The 13,537-nt window shown below is 39.0% G+C and overlaps 1 protein-coding gene across 1 annotated transcript; it reads right to left on the bottom strand.

The window, feature by feature from the left end:
* Positions 1–2,144: 2,144 nt before the first annotated feature.
* On the bottom strand, positions 2,145–7,820 carry LOC134632280 (carboxypeptidase A2-like). The gene is made up of 11 exons (XM_063480942.1): positions 7,756–7,820; positions 6,906–6,987; positions 6,312–6,446; positions 6,106–6,204; positions 5,911–6,012; positions 5,556–5,657; positions 5,102–5,212; positions 4,781–4,871; positions 4,207–4,406; positions 2,688–2,772; positions 2,145–2,332 (listed from the first exon to the last, which is right to left on the bottom strand). The coding sequence occupies exons 1-11, from the start codon at positions 7,818–7,820 to the stop codon at positions 2,145–2,147; spliced, it is 1,260 nt and encodes a 419-aa protein (XP_063337012.1).
* Positions 7,821–13,537: the final 5,717 nt, after the last annotated feature.

Below are 13,537 nucleotides of genomic sequence, written 5' to 3'. Positions count from 1 at the left end.
ATTAATTCTTTAGGTTTGGTTCTCGTGTCTTATTATCCCCACCTGTGTCTTCCCTCTGTGCTCTGTTCGTGACCCCGAGTTTTGTGTTGTAAAACAGTCTGTGAGTTTCCTGTTTTACTTTGTAGGTCTGTCTTGTCTTGTGAATTAGGTTCAGCTGTGCTCCCCTCCTGTGTGTCATTCCCTCATTACCTTGTGTGTATTTATAGTATGTGTCTGCCTGTGTTCCTGGTCGTGTCGTTTGTGTTTCTCCGTGTAAGTCAGTGTTACTCCGCGCCTCTCTTCCCAGCCTTCTTCGTGTCATCTCTGTGTATTCCCCGCTGCCCTTATGTTTTCAGATTTGTCTGTTAGCTTTTCCCAGTTTAGGTTTATGTTCAGTTCTGCCCTCACCTTGGTTATTGTTCACTGTAAATAAAACCTCACTCGCATCTCCACGGCCGTCTGCATCTTGGGTCCTCATTCATTCCACCACACGACTGCTGCCCCAGCCGTGACAGGTTTATTTTATATTTGGTACCATGTATATATATTATACTGTACTTTAACTGCATATATGAGATTATTTCCTTCAGGACTGCTGTTATGGATATGAGTCATGTTAGATAAGATCCCAAAATCTCATTTTACCAAAATCCTGCTTCTGCTACATTAGCTTTATTTACCTGCAGTGGAAACACCAGTTTTGGTCAAAGCCATGGTATTGATAGGATCTTGAAACACTGTGTGCACAACTTTCATGTTACTTCCAGGTAAGTAAGACATCCTCCTTATTTCTTAGCAGCAGCAAAACCCTGAGAAACTAAAAAACCCTTCATGCTGGTGATGCTATCATCAACCAAATCCTGTGTTCATTTAGTTAGATAGTTCTCTCTTTATGGTCAGTTTGTGTATGTTTACTGTATGTGTGTGTTCACTTATACAGTAGTTTATTTATAATGCATTCACATATTTTCCTGTTGGGCACGATTGCAGTTTTTAACAGTAAAAGTTTCAATACCGATATGATGCCCAGAGATGTATGAGCATAGACTCTGCTACAGCAGTCAGTTGGTATCTGCTCTATGCATGACATATTTGACTGATCTGAGTTGCTAACTTCAAGCTGGTGTTCCACAAAATCAAATTGCAGCATTATTTGAAATGAGATCTAGTCTAGGCTGTTCTGAAAGTGTGGTTCTTCCACATGCTTCCTGATTGTTAAATGAATAAATCGCTAAATTGTAGAAATATCCTCAAAATTCAATCAGTCAGTTCAATAATTGCCAACAAACAAGAGTCAAAAGGAGGATAATCTGTCTGGTTTATTCTGCAGGAGATGTTGTTAAAAGTCTGATCTATAGCTCCAGCTGATGACAGGACCTGAAGGATCTGCTGCTAATGTTTTAGTACCAGATACCTTTAGTCCATTGTAAGGAACCTATATAGGCTTGTATCTCATTTTATATGGGTTCTTTAAATAAATATACTTAAGGTAATGAAATATTCATTAAATGTAACTTATATTTCAAATCATGAACAAAGAGCATTCTTTCAATATATGTCCAAGAGTCTATACTGAACAGTGGTTCCTCTAAAGGCTTTTCAAGGATTCTTGATGGATATTCTGATTTCTGATTGTTTTAAGCCATCTTTTCCACAACTACCCCCAGATTTGCTATGGAAGCCTGTTCAAAAAAGGGCTTCCGATGATCTGAGTTACTCAATCTTTTAGTTAAATGGGAGCAAATCACAGTAGTGGCATAATATCTGAAATAAAATAGCTCAAACTTTATTCTGTGAAATTGAAATGGACTAAAAAAAATACTGTTTTAGCATTTTATGTAAAAAATGTCAATGTTAAAGACTGAGTGAATGCTTAATTTCTCTACTTTTGCTAAACCCAGCCAGTAAATCAAAGTAAGGTCAGATATAAATAACTCATCATAACTGCCTCATTTCCCCTCACACAATTAATCTTTGCACTCCCAAATTATTCTTGTGTAAAACTATTTTACTCAAAAAAAGGACTACAAGGTCTGCTGAAAGACAGATAAAACGGGTATGTTGGGTTTTTATTGGTCTCACAATGATAAAGTCGAGGAAGCTTTAAATTCAAAGCTGAGTCAGCCATTTTTTAAGTTGCTCCTCTATCTGTGGTTATACAGTCCTCAATAAGGATGGTCACGGACATACTCCATGATATGCTTCAAGGCCAGCCATGTCTCTGAGGCAGTGGGGATGATCTGATCAGCTGGCAGGATAAAACCGTAGCGGCCAGTGTCCCTCAGCTCGAAGGCAAAGGAGTATTTGATTCCCGAATTATAGGACCAGTCAATGCTACCCCCGCTGGCTTGATCTGAGCACGAAAAGATATAAAAGATGTATTACTAGCAAGAATACAAGAACTCTTATTAATACTATTAGTCATAACAATAGCTATATCCCTTTTAGTTTTGATTTGGGTTGTTTATTAAGCTATAAAACATAACGTGAAATGGAAATTTAAAAAAAAAAACAGAGACACAATAAAGAAATAAAGAAATAAAAATAGAAATAAAAAAATAACTGTGCTTGCACTCAAGCGAGTATTTATTTTCCTAAACCAATTATTCTGCATGATTGCAGCTCCTTGTTTCATTAATCCATCTGTAACTTTTGTATTGAAATCACTGTGTACCTGCCTGGTTAAATGAGAGAAAAGATTTACTTACAGATGATATTGCAGATGCTTCCAACCTGGTAGGCGGTGCCATAGAGAGACGTCAATTTCTGCGCTGCTGCTCTGCCAACAGAATCCTGCAGAGAAGCAAAGAGTGAACAGCTCTGTAGCGAGGAAGCCATATCAACTCCTCTCCCTTTATTGACATCGCCCTTAAAGCCAACTTTTCTCACTTGGTTGCTGCTTGCAAAAGGAAGGACTGAAGCGCTGCTTACAGCCAGAGCTGTGTACCTAACACTATAGTGAACTAAACGTGGAGGTAAAAAAGTCTTACTTGCCCATCAGCTAATTTTATTTTTGAGACTTTTAAAACTTTGGCCATGCTCCATTGTAACAGTTTTTAAAATGATCAGAGAAACAGATGATGGGAACTTTTGGAGGGAGAAAATCACCCAAAGAACACAGGCCACAAATCAATGCTGCTGTAAGGGTGGCTGTGGCTCAGAAGATAAAGCAAGACATCTACTATTTGAAAGGTTGGTGGTTTGATCCCCGACTACCTGCATGCCGAATGTGGGCCGTGGGTAAGATACTAACCCACATTGCTCTCTGATGCTTCCATTGGAGTGTCAAAGTTTGTACAGAAAATACTTGATTGCTCAGGTACAGTAGAAAAGTGTTGTGTAAGAAATTTAGATTTACAGAGAATACACATGATAGTGTAAAATCATGTGTTGAAAGTGACTCTCCTGTTTATGCTTCAAATTCATGTTACAGTAACCCTTTTTTCTATTTTCAGCTTCCACTCTGCTGTATGAGCTAATCTCTCTTTTTATTCAGTGACACACACACACACACCTTTCCACAAGTGTGTAGTCAGCAGGTCAGCATGGCTATAACACTATGACCTAAGTGCTTACAAAGACTGATCATAGTATGATCACGCATATGCTGAATATAGCAGGAAAGGAACGCAATGACAGATCTCCTTTAAGTTTTTAAATCAAAAAACATCAAGCTCAAAGCGAAACATTCATGGGGGGGGGGGGGGGGGGGGGGGAATAAGGGTTTTACAGTTCATGGCAGCTTGATTAATATAGCCCAAAACCACAAATTTGTGTCAGGGGGGTTTAGTCATGTATGAATAACTGCAGGATTATGGTTCCATTAGGCATTTTTCTCAGACTTCATTTGCAGTGCTGTATGAATATGAAGCACAGTATTGCTGAAAAAGAGCGTACCTGGCTGAGTTAAGGCAGACAATTTGTCATGTTTAGTAGTGATGAGTTTATAATTCACCTACCCCAAAGCTAATTATTCACATTCACAGCTATAAAACTTTAATTAGGTGGAAAATTGCAATCCCCAGCTGAATGATATCAACAGTCAAAAAGCAGCCTACAAGGAAGACCTCAGATCAGGTTATCACACCAGAATCCTTTGTCTTTTTGACAATACACATAATTCACAGATGACATCTACTTACCTCTTGCGTGTATAAGATTACTCTTGAAAACATTGTTTAAGCAATGGCAAACATTTCGAGCTTGCTCTGTTTTCTGCTTTCTTACCAGCTCGGCCTGATGGTTTGCGCTGCTACAGACATAGCCGTAGGGGTACATGAGCAGCTGGGAGTAGGAGTGGACAGAAATGAAGGCCTTGAAGTTGCCGTGGCTCTGGATCAGGTTCACCACGTTCTTCACCTCGATCTCAGAGTTAGCCGAGGGGCCGTGGTAGGACTCGGAGCAGGGGTAGCTACTGGCACCGGGGCCTGGACATATCGCAGAGAGATCATCATAGAGCAAACGCTCACAAATGACAGACATATGTCAGAAGTTTTTTGTAACATCTCACTAGAATGTAAGAGGGCTTAAGGAATTTCACTGACATGTTACAAGCAGACACAAACATTTTGCAGTGAGTCATTAGGTATTCCAGAGCAATCCGGTTCATTCAACTACAACAATTCTAAAGTCTAAAGTGACTACAAGTCTAAATCCTTAACACACATACCAGCGGTTAACAGTAGTAGTAGTAAATGATGCTATTCAGATTCTTTTTGGTAACAAGTAAAAAGAATGTGATTATTTACCTGGCAGGTAATTGACAAAATCATGAGATGCATTCAGTTTTTATAATACTGACCACCAAAGCCTGCGTCCCAGTTCCTGTTTGGATCGACTCCACGGCACGTGTAGCCAGGGTTCACAGAGCGGGTCTTGCGCCACATTCGATCCTGTGTTTCACAAAACGTCATTCAGTGTGAATCATCATTTCTTTTTTTCTCCCTGATGATATTGATGGAAAACAAACACAGTTCTACTTGTTTCTGAAAATAAATGGTCAGGCGAAGATTGAAGGTTTCAACAGCTGTTTGCTATGACTAACATCTTGCTCTTCTTTCGAGTATCTACTCTATATATGCGACACATAAATAACATTATCTGAGGAGTGCCAGTGACGTACATTGGTGTGGGAGAAAACATAGCCATCAGGGTTGGCAACGATCAGCATGTAAATATCCATGGTGTTCAGGAGGGAAGTGAGGGAGGCGTCTGCACCGTAATCCGTGGCAATCTAAGAAGGATGAAAGGTTTTGTAGAAACATAGAAAAAAAAGACATGCTTTCACATATTACATATTTAAGATGAAGTTTTATAAACAAGGTAAACAAGGTCTGCAAGAACAGAGAAGAAGGAACTGATTAAAATAAGAAAATGATAGGAAGGAAAGTGAGGCCCAGTGCACTCAGACAATAACTTGTGCTTTTTTAACATAAACATCCAGTCATATACAGTATAAGGAAAAACTTAATAAGTACAGAAAATAAATTTGGTTCAAAAACACAAAGTTCTAGCAAAAAATAAGTAAATTATCATCATTTAAATTCAGTTTACTCAGTTTAATTGACATCTTGTACCTTGTTGGCGGTCCACACTCCAGTAGCCTGAGTAACCCATTCTCTGGCGTGGATACCAGTGTCAATCCAGATAGCAGGGCGATTGTAACCACCAGTGCTGAACTAAACACAAACACAGATTCAGACATGCTTTTAGATTTTGCTTCTAAAGGTACAGTCAACCATGATTAACACATGTAGATGTACGCACAAAATAAAGCATATCCTCTCTTTACCCCACTGTGTGAGTGACTTGATATTTGATACCTGATTATTTTTATTAGATAGTTAATATTAGCTATATTTGTACACATTTTTATAGAGCTCAAAAGTGCAGTGCTGCTGCATTCTGTGAGGCATAACCAGAGTATCTTACCTTGAGCACATACATGGGCCTGTTCTCATAGGACACCCCAATATGCTGCTTGGTGATCAGGTTAGGGTAATCGGCCACCAGAGTGTCCATCCAGCTGTAAATCTGCATAGAGGCAGTTCTGACATTAAAACACACATAGGTACACACAAAGTTGACTGGATCCAGTCATGTTTTTTTTTCTCTAGAGGAGCATACTGTATTGAGATCATGATAGGCTCCAAAGTTTAAGCTCCTGGTGCTGCGTTCCTTCATCCGGTTTTCCTCCATCTCAGCTTTCTCTTTGTCAAGTAGTTCCTGCAGGTGACAGGCAGGAGATTAAAAATTCACTCTCTGTGCCATCTAGTCTCCCAGTGGAAATCAACTCTATGTTAATAAATAACTGTGTTTTGAGGATGACAGACCTGGACGTTTTCAATCATGACGGTGAAGGGAATGTTGTGGAAAGTAAGGTACTCCTTCACAGGGATCAGACTGAAGCGGGGCACTCGGATGTCCACGGGGAGCTCAGTGGAGACTGGCTCAAGCCAGAAGTCCACCTGTAAACAGATGTGCAATGAGATATCACACATGGGAATGAAAAAACATGCTGAGGAGAAGTCCTGTAAATGTTGCATCTAGCATATTCCATAATAAACTAAATAATTTAGAAGAATTCAACTTTTCTCCAGACAGAGTGTGGTGCTGTAAGATCTATCATCTGTAGTTGCTTCAATCTTAAAGGAACAACAAAATATCTTATTTAATAAATAAATAAGGGCAAGGTTAATGTCTGGAAATTTAATGCATTAAAAGGTGAAATCCAAAATGACTGCAGGGTCAGAGACGAGCACCTAACTTTCTGACTGTGTTAACCTTCGACCCAGCTGAACTTGATTTGCCTTTTGCGCTGCTAGAAAATTGATGAGAAATCACTGGGCACAAGCTGCCAAGAAAATACGAACATCAATTTCTGTGCTGTTTACCAAAGCTGTGCGTGTGTGTTTGGGTGTGCATACCTCCCACTCCTGCGCCGTCTCCAACCCCTGCAGGAGATGGATCTGTTCCTCTGACTTCACATTGACCCGGATAACCTGATCTCTGCACATCATTATGTTAAGTTTGTAGTTAAAACTTTTAAATGTTGAAATATGAGCTGAGCAGAAGAGAAGAACTTTATTTATTGGTTACTGATATAACAAGCAATTACTCGTGCAGCACAGGTACAGACCGTCACTCTATTCCTTAATGAGACTGTAGCAGAGACTTAAGCTTTCTCTTAGCATAAGCTGTGGATTGTGCTATCATTTGAATAACAGTTACAGATACAAGAACAGTGCAAGACTGCATACTGACTGCATAGCTGAAAATCTCCTCCACATAATCTACCAATTAATACCCTGGATTTAGAGGGATATCTGGGGTTTTTTGCAGTTTGTTTTTTGAGAGGATAAAAGACATGACACAAAAGTTTAATGTAAACAGGTATTGGTTTCTTTGTTAGCAATTCTACTATAACCTGCAGAGTTAATGAACAGAAAAATACTTGAATACTTGACATTTGCAGCCAAATGGAGGATTCATCTCTTGTACTGGTTCTTTTATTTAGAAAGTACAGTTCAAAAAATGCTTTCACCTTAACCACAAATAATGGTTATTCAGATTCTTGTTGTTGAACTGTGCACTGTTGTTGTTATCACTGTGCAAAAGGTTAATAAGAAGTTCCTGCCAAAGCAAAAGGGGGCCGAACCCTAAAATGTTATTCTGTGATTCCATTTTAGTCACTTTAAACTCATAGTAGGAGTACTAAAGAATGACCACATGAATTATTAATAAGTAAATCATGTTAAGTGTGCACTTTAAACTTACCCAGTGAAGACCTTCTCAGCTTTGGCTGCAGCCACAAGCACCAGCAACAACCAGAGGCCTTTCATCTCACCTGTATAGTCCTGGACTGTTCAGAGGAAGCAAGTGAAGCACCTGCTCCTCTACTCTCCTAATATCCTGTGGATGCAGGTGGGCTGTTCTCATGCGTGTGAGTTAGGTCACTCTACTGATAATGACACAGCTCTACTGGAAAAACAGCTATTTTGAGCAAAGAACATGCTGAGTAAGCACTGATCAGTCTTTTCAGTTCTCAGGAGCAGATAGTGGAAATTTCCACAGATACAGTATGTTAGTGGCTTTGGTGATTTAGTCTGTTCTCATTATACACTCTAGTCATCGTATGCAGAGTGTCACTTGGAAAGCAGCCCACAGATTAAGGCACATTAACTGTCATTATCTGAATATCACTGTTCTGGATCATAGAGGTTAGTCATGAATAACAAGCCTTTATACACAGACACTGACTGAATGAAAAACGGTTCAGATTGTGTGACAGACGATGTCTTTCTGTTTTTTTGGCCTAAAACGACGTATGCATGTTGCTGATTGCTGTTAGCAGGTTAGATGTGAAAATTTCAGTCAAAAAGTAATCCTTCATTGTTACACTGTACTTTTATTTCTTGTAAGTTTTTGAAAGGTAAATACACAAAAAACAGATCCATACTAATTATTGATGATTTGCCATATTTCCCAGTTTATTGTAATGGAAATGTCTTTATTTTATGTATTGATCACTTTAGTAATAGTAATATTACTTTGTCACTTAGTTATATACATATGGAATAGCATCACAAGTGAAGTTATGCTTATCACACTTCCACAGCAAGGCCATTGTGAGTAGGCCAGAGAAATCCAGGCGCCATGTGTGCAGAGGGGCTGGATTGACAGCGTGGGGCCCTCCTGCTCTTCTCTGGAAGCAGGGAGGCAACGGCTAAGTTGCCTCCCAGTCGTAATTCTCTTTTGGAAGGGAAGGTTTCACAGACGTAAAGATGTAAACACCTGATCCATGTTTACTATTGGTCACAAAGGACCAATAGTATAGAGAGCTCAACACAGCCAAGCTTTCTTTGGCTTAACTGGCTTAAAAAACCCTGAAACTCCAGTTATCACAATCTTTATCAACTTTTCTGTTTCCTTTCTTCTTTAGGTTCTTTGTGGGCTCACAAGAAAATGGGCGTCTTGTGACTCTTCTTCCACACGAAGCGATTCCTGTGAGCAGTAGCGGTTTTAGATACGGGCGACACGGGCGGTTGCCCGGGGCGGCATCGTGGTGGGGGGCGGCATCACGGGCATCGGCAAAAAAAAAAATTGCTCGTACTCATGCTGCCCCGACATCATGCCAGTGCATATTGGGAATGGCATAGGCACCGATCGGTTTTCTATCGCCCATTTGCTGGGAGTAAGGGCGCCCTCCGTTTGCGAGGTGCGCCTGCTGCTTGCGGCAAAGGGAGGAGAGGAAGGGGGCTGCGGGGGATTCTCTGGCTGGCTGGAGCAGCATCTAATAACCAACTCGCAAAATAAAACAAAATAAAAACAAAACAACAAACACGAAAACACCAGACATTATGATACAGACTTATAATTTGCACCGATGTTTTTTCAAAATTCTATACGGGAAAAGTGAGCGCAAGAGCCCTAGATGCACCTGCTCGCTGCTGAAGTCAAAGTAAACTATTTATTTATTGTCATCTCCGCTACATACAGTCCAGAGAGACGAGACGACGAGGCTCCAGTTACAGCAGTGCAAGTAAACGAACAATAAATATTTAAGAGTAAAAAAAATAAATATACACTTTAGGACTAGGGGTAAAGGGATCAATAACAATTTAAATGTATATTTTATATTTTGTTGATTTAAAGTCTCACACACAACCCATTTTTAAAGTTTTAAAAAAAGAGAAAAGAAGAGGAGTGTAGCGACTTCCACAGTCGCTAGAGGCCGGGGATTGAGCCTGCCTATTTGCCTGACGCGCTGTCAACTTTACGCAATAATGCGAGAGGTGGAATTGCTTGCTTGTTTATTAAAGTGCTTGAAAAGTTTAGAGAGCAATGTGATCGGCTCGCGATTCAAACTCTTAAAACATCACAGCTCTAATGCAACAAGGGGAAACTCGTTGTGCTGCGGTCAACAAAAACTACGGCTACCCAGCCCTCCTCTCTGTCAAAATCAAACCAGTGAAAGACAGACTGACAACGCCCTCTTAATGTCACCGCTAGCACCCACGTGACTCCCGTTACACATCACCATAGCAACCAAACAAATGAAAACCCAGTGATCATTAAAATTCAATACATTTAATTATGGCTCCTACAAGGAGAAACGAGCAAAAGATACAGGTAAGCAGATGTGTGATTGGATAATGGCAGGTCATGTATAAGAATCAGAATACTTTCTTAATCCCTAAGGAAATAATGTGGGTTACAGTTCCTCCAAGAAGAAATGGTAAAAATAGTAACAGTAACAGACTAAACTCCAAACAATATATACAATAATATAATATTAATTAGTCAGTGTCAATTGTTGTTTTGTCCTGTTCTCATTGTATGACGAATTATGATGTCTGTTTAGTAGCCGTTTGCATACTATGCATACTCTCTCTCTCTCTTCGTGTGTGTGGGGGGCGGGTGGGCGCCAGAGGGAGTGTTCGCCCAGGGCGCTAAACAGGCTAGGACACTCACAGGCTGTGAGTGCCCACATGATCAGAAGATGAGAAAATAGTGATAAAAAATATAAATGATAAAGAATATAACAGTAAAATCAAACACTGTTGCAAATAAGACAAGATACTTTTTTTCACCAGAAAACCGAAACGAGTCATACCTTTAAAACCGGTCGGAGCGGGCACGCTCCGTTTTGCCTAACTGTTTTTAAATCCCTGTAGAACTGCAACCACATAAGCTAGCGCAATAATTTTTTTTGCATATGAAACCGGAGGAGTTGTACTTACATTTTATGCCATCAGCTTGTCCTAAGTCACGGTTTCCTTCCACATATAGCTTTGCAAAAATTGCGTAAAAAGCATTAGCAGCAACAAAAACATAATATTCCAGAAACACGCTTTGCCGATCCGATCAGCTGTTCATTACACTTCCTGGAATAGATGTCAGCACGAACCTGTCCGAAACCAGAAGTGAAGTCATTTTCGCGGAAAATGTAGGTTGTTTTTTTTTTTTTTTACCTTCAGGGCCTTATGATCCTGTACTGGTGTTTGACTTTATGCTTTTCTATATCGTTTCTGGGATGCTTAGAACTCAAATTGCACTGCTGGAAATAGTTTATTTTGATGCACATGCTGGGTTTTTTTTGTTGTTGCAAATTTGCATTATATTTATTTTCAGTTTTACTGCAGGATATAAAAATTGGTGTATCTCAAAAATAAAACTATGAAGACACTGAAAATAAATTTCCTGTGGTGGGAAACTATTTTGTGCAACTTTTTTGCATTTACAGTTTTGAGGGACAAACTTCTTAAATTTCTCTAACTAGAAATATATGTAAAAACAAAAAAAACAAAAAAAAAAAAAACGATTTTCAATTTTTTTGTAGTTTATTGCACTTTTTTGCAATTTACGTAGTTACTATGGATTTAATGCATACATATTATTAAAATTTGGGATATAACGGTTGTATGATGTATAGTAACTTGAAATGCTCCCAAAAATGGTACTACAGCATGTAAAAATATAAAGATAAGCTCTGGCGGACTTGGCTCTATGGTAGGTCTGAAAGAAGACACCAGAAAAAATCTAAAATTCAAAAGACACATACTAAACACAGAGACTAGAAACTTGCACTAAACACTATGCAGGAGGACGCTGGGAAAGGGACAAAGTTAATAAACTTGTAAACTTTTTTTAACCAAAAAACTGAAATGAGTCATATTAAACACAGTTAAAAAAGTTCCGCACAGACAGGTTTTGTTTGCATCAGCTGGTTTAACAAAACCTGGTCTGAGATAAAGGTATCACCAGAAGGTTATCAACTGTTTTTGTTTAGCTTTCTTCTTCCGGCTCTTGGGTGCTCATGAAAATGGGTGTTCTGCATTAACAAATGAATACATGCACATTCCGGTGACAATGCAGTTACAGTTTGAGCTTCACTCAGTGGGTTTTAGTAATGTACCGCTTAACAACTTGCACATATAAAACTATTCTCCCAGCAGAGAATCTAAATGTTGCACACCTCAAGAGTTTCATGTTTGAGTGCCTGCATACTGCTGTGTGTGTGTGTGTGTGTTGGGGGGGGGGGGGGGGGGGGGGGGGGGGGTTGACGACAGATTAAGTCATAAATACTTGCATATGCACAAACTAACCAACAGATGGCAGTGCATTACTAGAATAAAACAACAAGGGAAACTACCATTTATAGCTAGGGTGAGTGATGTCAGATTACTGAGGATGGAATTACCTTCAGTCTTAAATTATTCATCTCCAGCTGAGGAACTTTTTGGTTTTGTTGTTTTCACCAATCCTCGTTTGACTTATAGCATAGTTATATATATATATATATATATATACTTATAGAGAATCCTTTGCAGGATACCTAGAAGGGGTAGTGCCAGCCAGATGTTTGTAGCTGTGGGTGTTAATGTTCAATTTTAGAGAACGACTGGATGGTTCGAGTAACAGTATAATTTTAGCACTCACAGATCCGACAGTGAGTGGTTCCCGTTACTCATCCAGTCTGAGAAAGCACTGGTTGAAGTGTTTGTGTATTTATTGATTTCTTTTAAGTAATTGTGTTTTATGTATATTATGGTTTTATATTTTTACAAATGTTTTATATGTTATATATTTATTTATTTATATATATTTTTAAGGTTTATACCTTGTGTTTTGGGGTTTGTTTGTTTGGTTTTGTGTGTGTGTGTGTGTGTGTGTGTGTGTGTTTGTCTTGTTTTTATGGACATGAGTCTGCCAATAAAGATTGAATTGAATTGAATTGAATAGTTTATAATGTGCATTAAATGAATTGGCAGAGTAGTAATACAGCATAAAAAAACAGCAACAAAACTGGTATCCACCTTTTAAATGTGAATACTTTGCAAATATAGTTTTATGACATTTTGTTTGATTTTTAAAAAATCATTGTAGTAATTGGTAGATTGGTAGATAAACAAATTATGAAAAAATACATTAGTTGCAGACTTGAAACATCCACATCATTAAATGTAACCAGCTGAGGTTACTGAAATGTATCAAATTAAACATCTCCAAAGTACTCATGGTAGACCTGAAATATAGGTCAGCTAATTAATTTTCAAACATAGTTTACGTGCCATCCACTGACCTATTTCAATGGCCATCTTACTCTGGTAATATTTAATAACCAACTCCTCTTTTAAGAAATCAGGCTGCGATATTGTTCCTGAGTATCTTTCCCAGCATTTCTCGAGTGGGATAAACACAATCATATTTTATTACTGTTCGCAGAGGATTTGGGGTTTGGCATTAACTTATTCATGCTGATATCCGCAGCATTGATATCAGGCTGTGCATCACACAGCCTCCCTACTCACATCAGCTGCTGTGACATCCCGCCAAACCCTCTCTGACTCTCAGAATTAATAAAAAGAGGTTTTAACATGTCACTTCCCTTCCATTTCACTCCCAAACAATCCCACGAGACAACGTGAGAGGAGGGGGTTTAATAGGTGTGGGAATTGAGCTGGGACTTTCCATCTTTCTTGCCGTGGAAATTATTTATTGCTATTCCTGCCATGTGTGTCTAAAACTTTAAGGGGCTCTACATGCAAATGTGGGT

Source organism: Pelmatolapia mariae, linkage group LG7, assembly GCF_036321145.2.
Source record: "Pelmatolapia mariae isolate MD_Pm_ZW linkage group LG7, Pm_UMD_F_2, whole genome shotgun sequence".
NCBI classification, from domain to species: Eukaryota; Metazoa; Chordata; class Actinopteri; order Cichliformes; family Cichlidae; genus Pelmatolapia; species Pelmatolapia mariae.
Note: the sequence above shows the minus strand (reverse complement) of the source record. Positions and strands in the feature narration are given on the sequence as shown.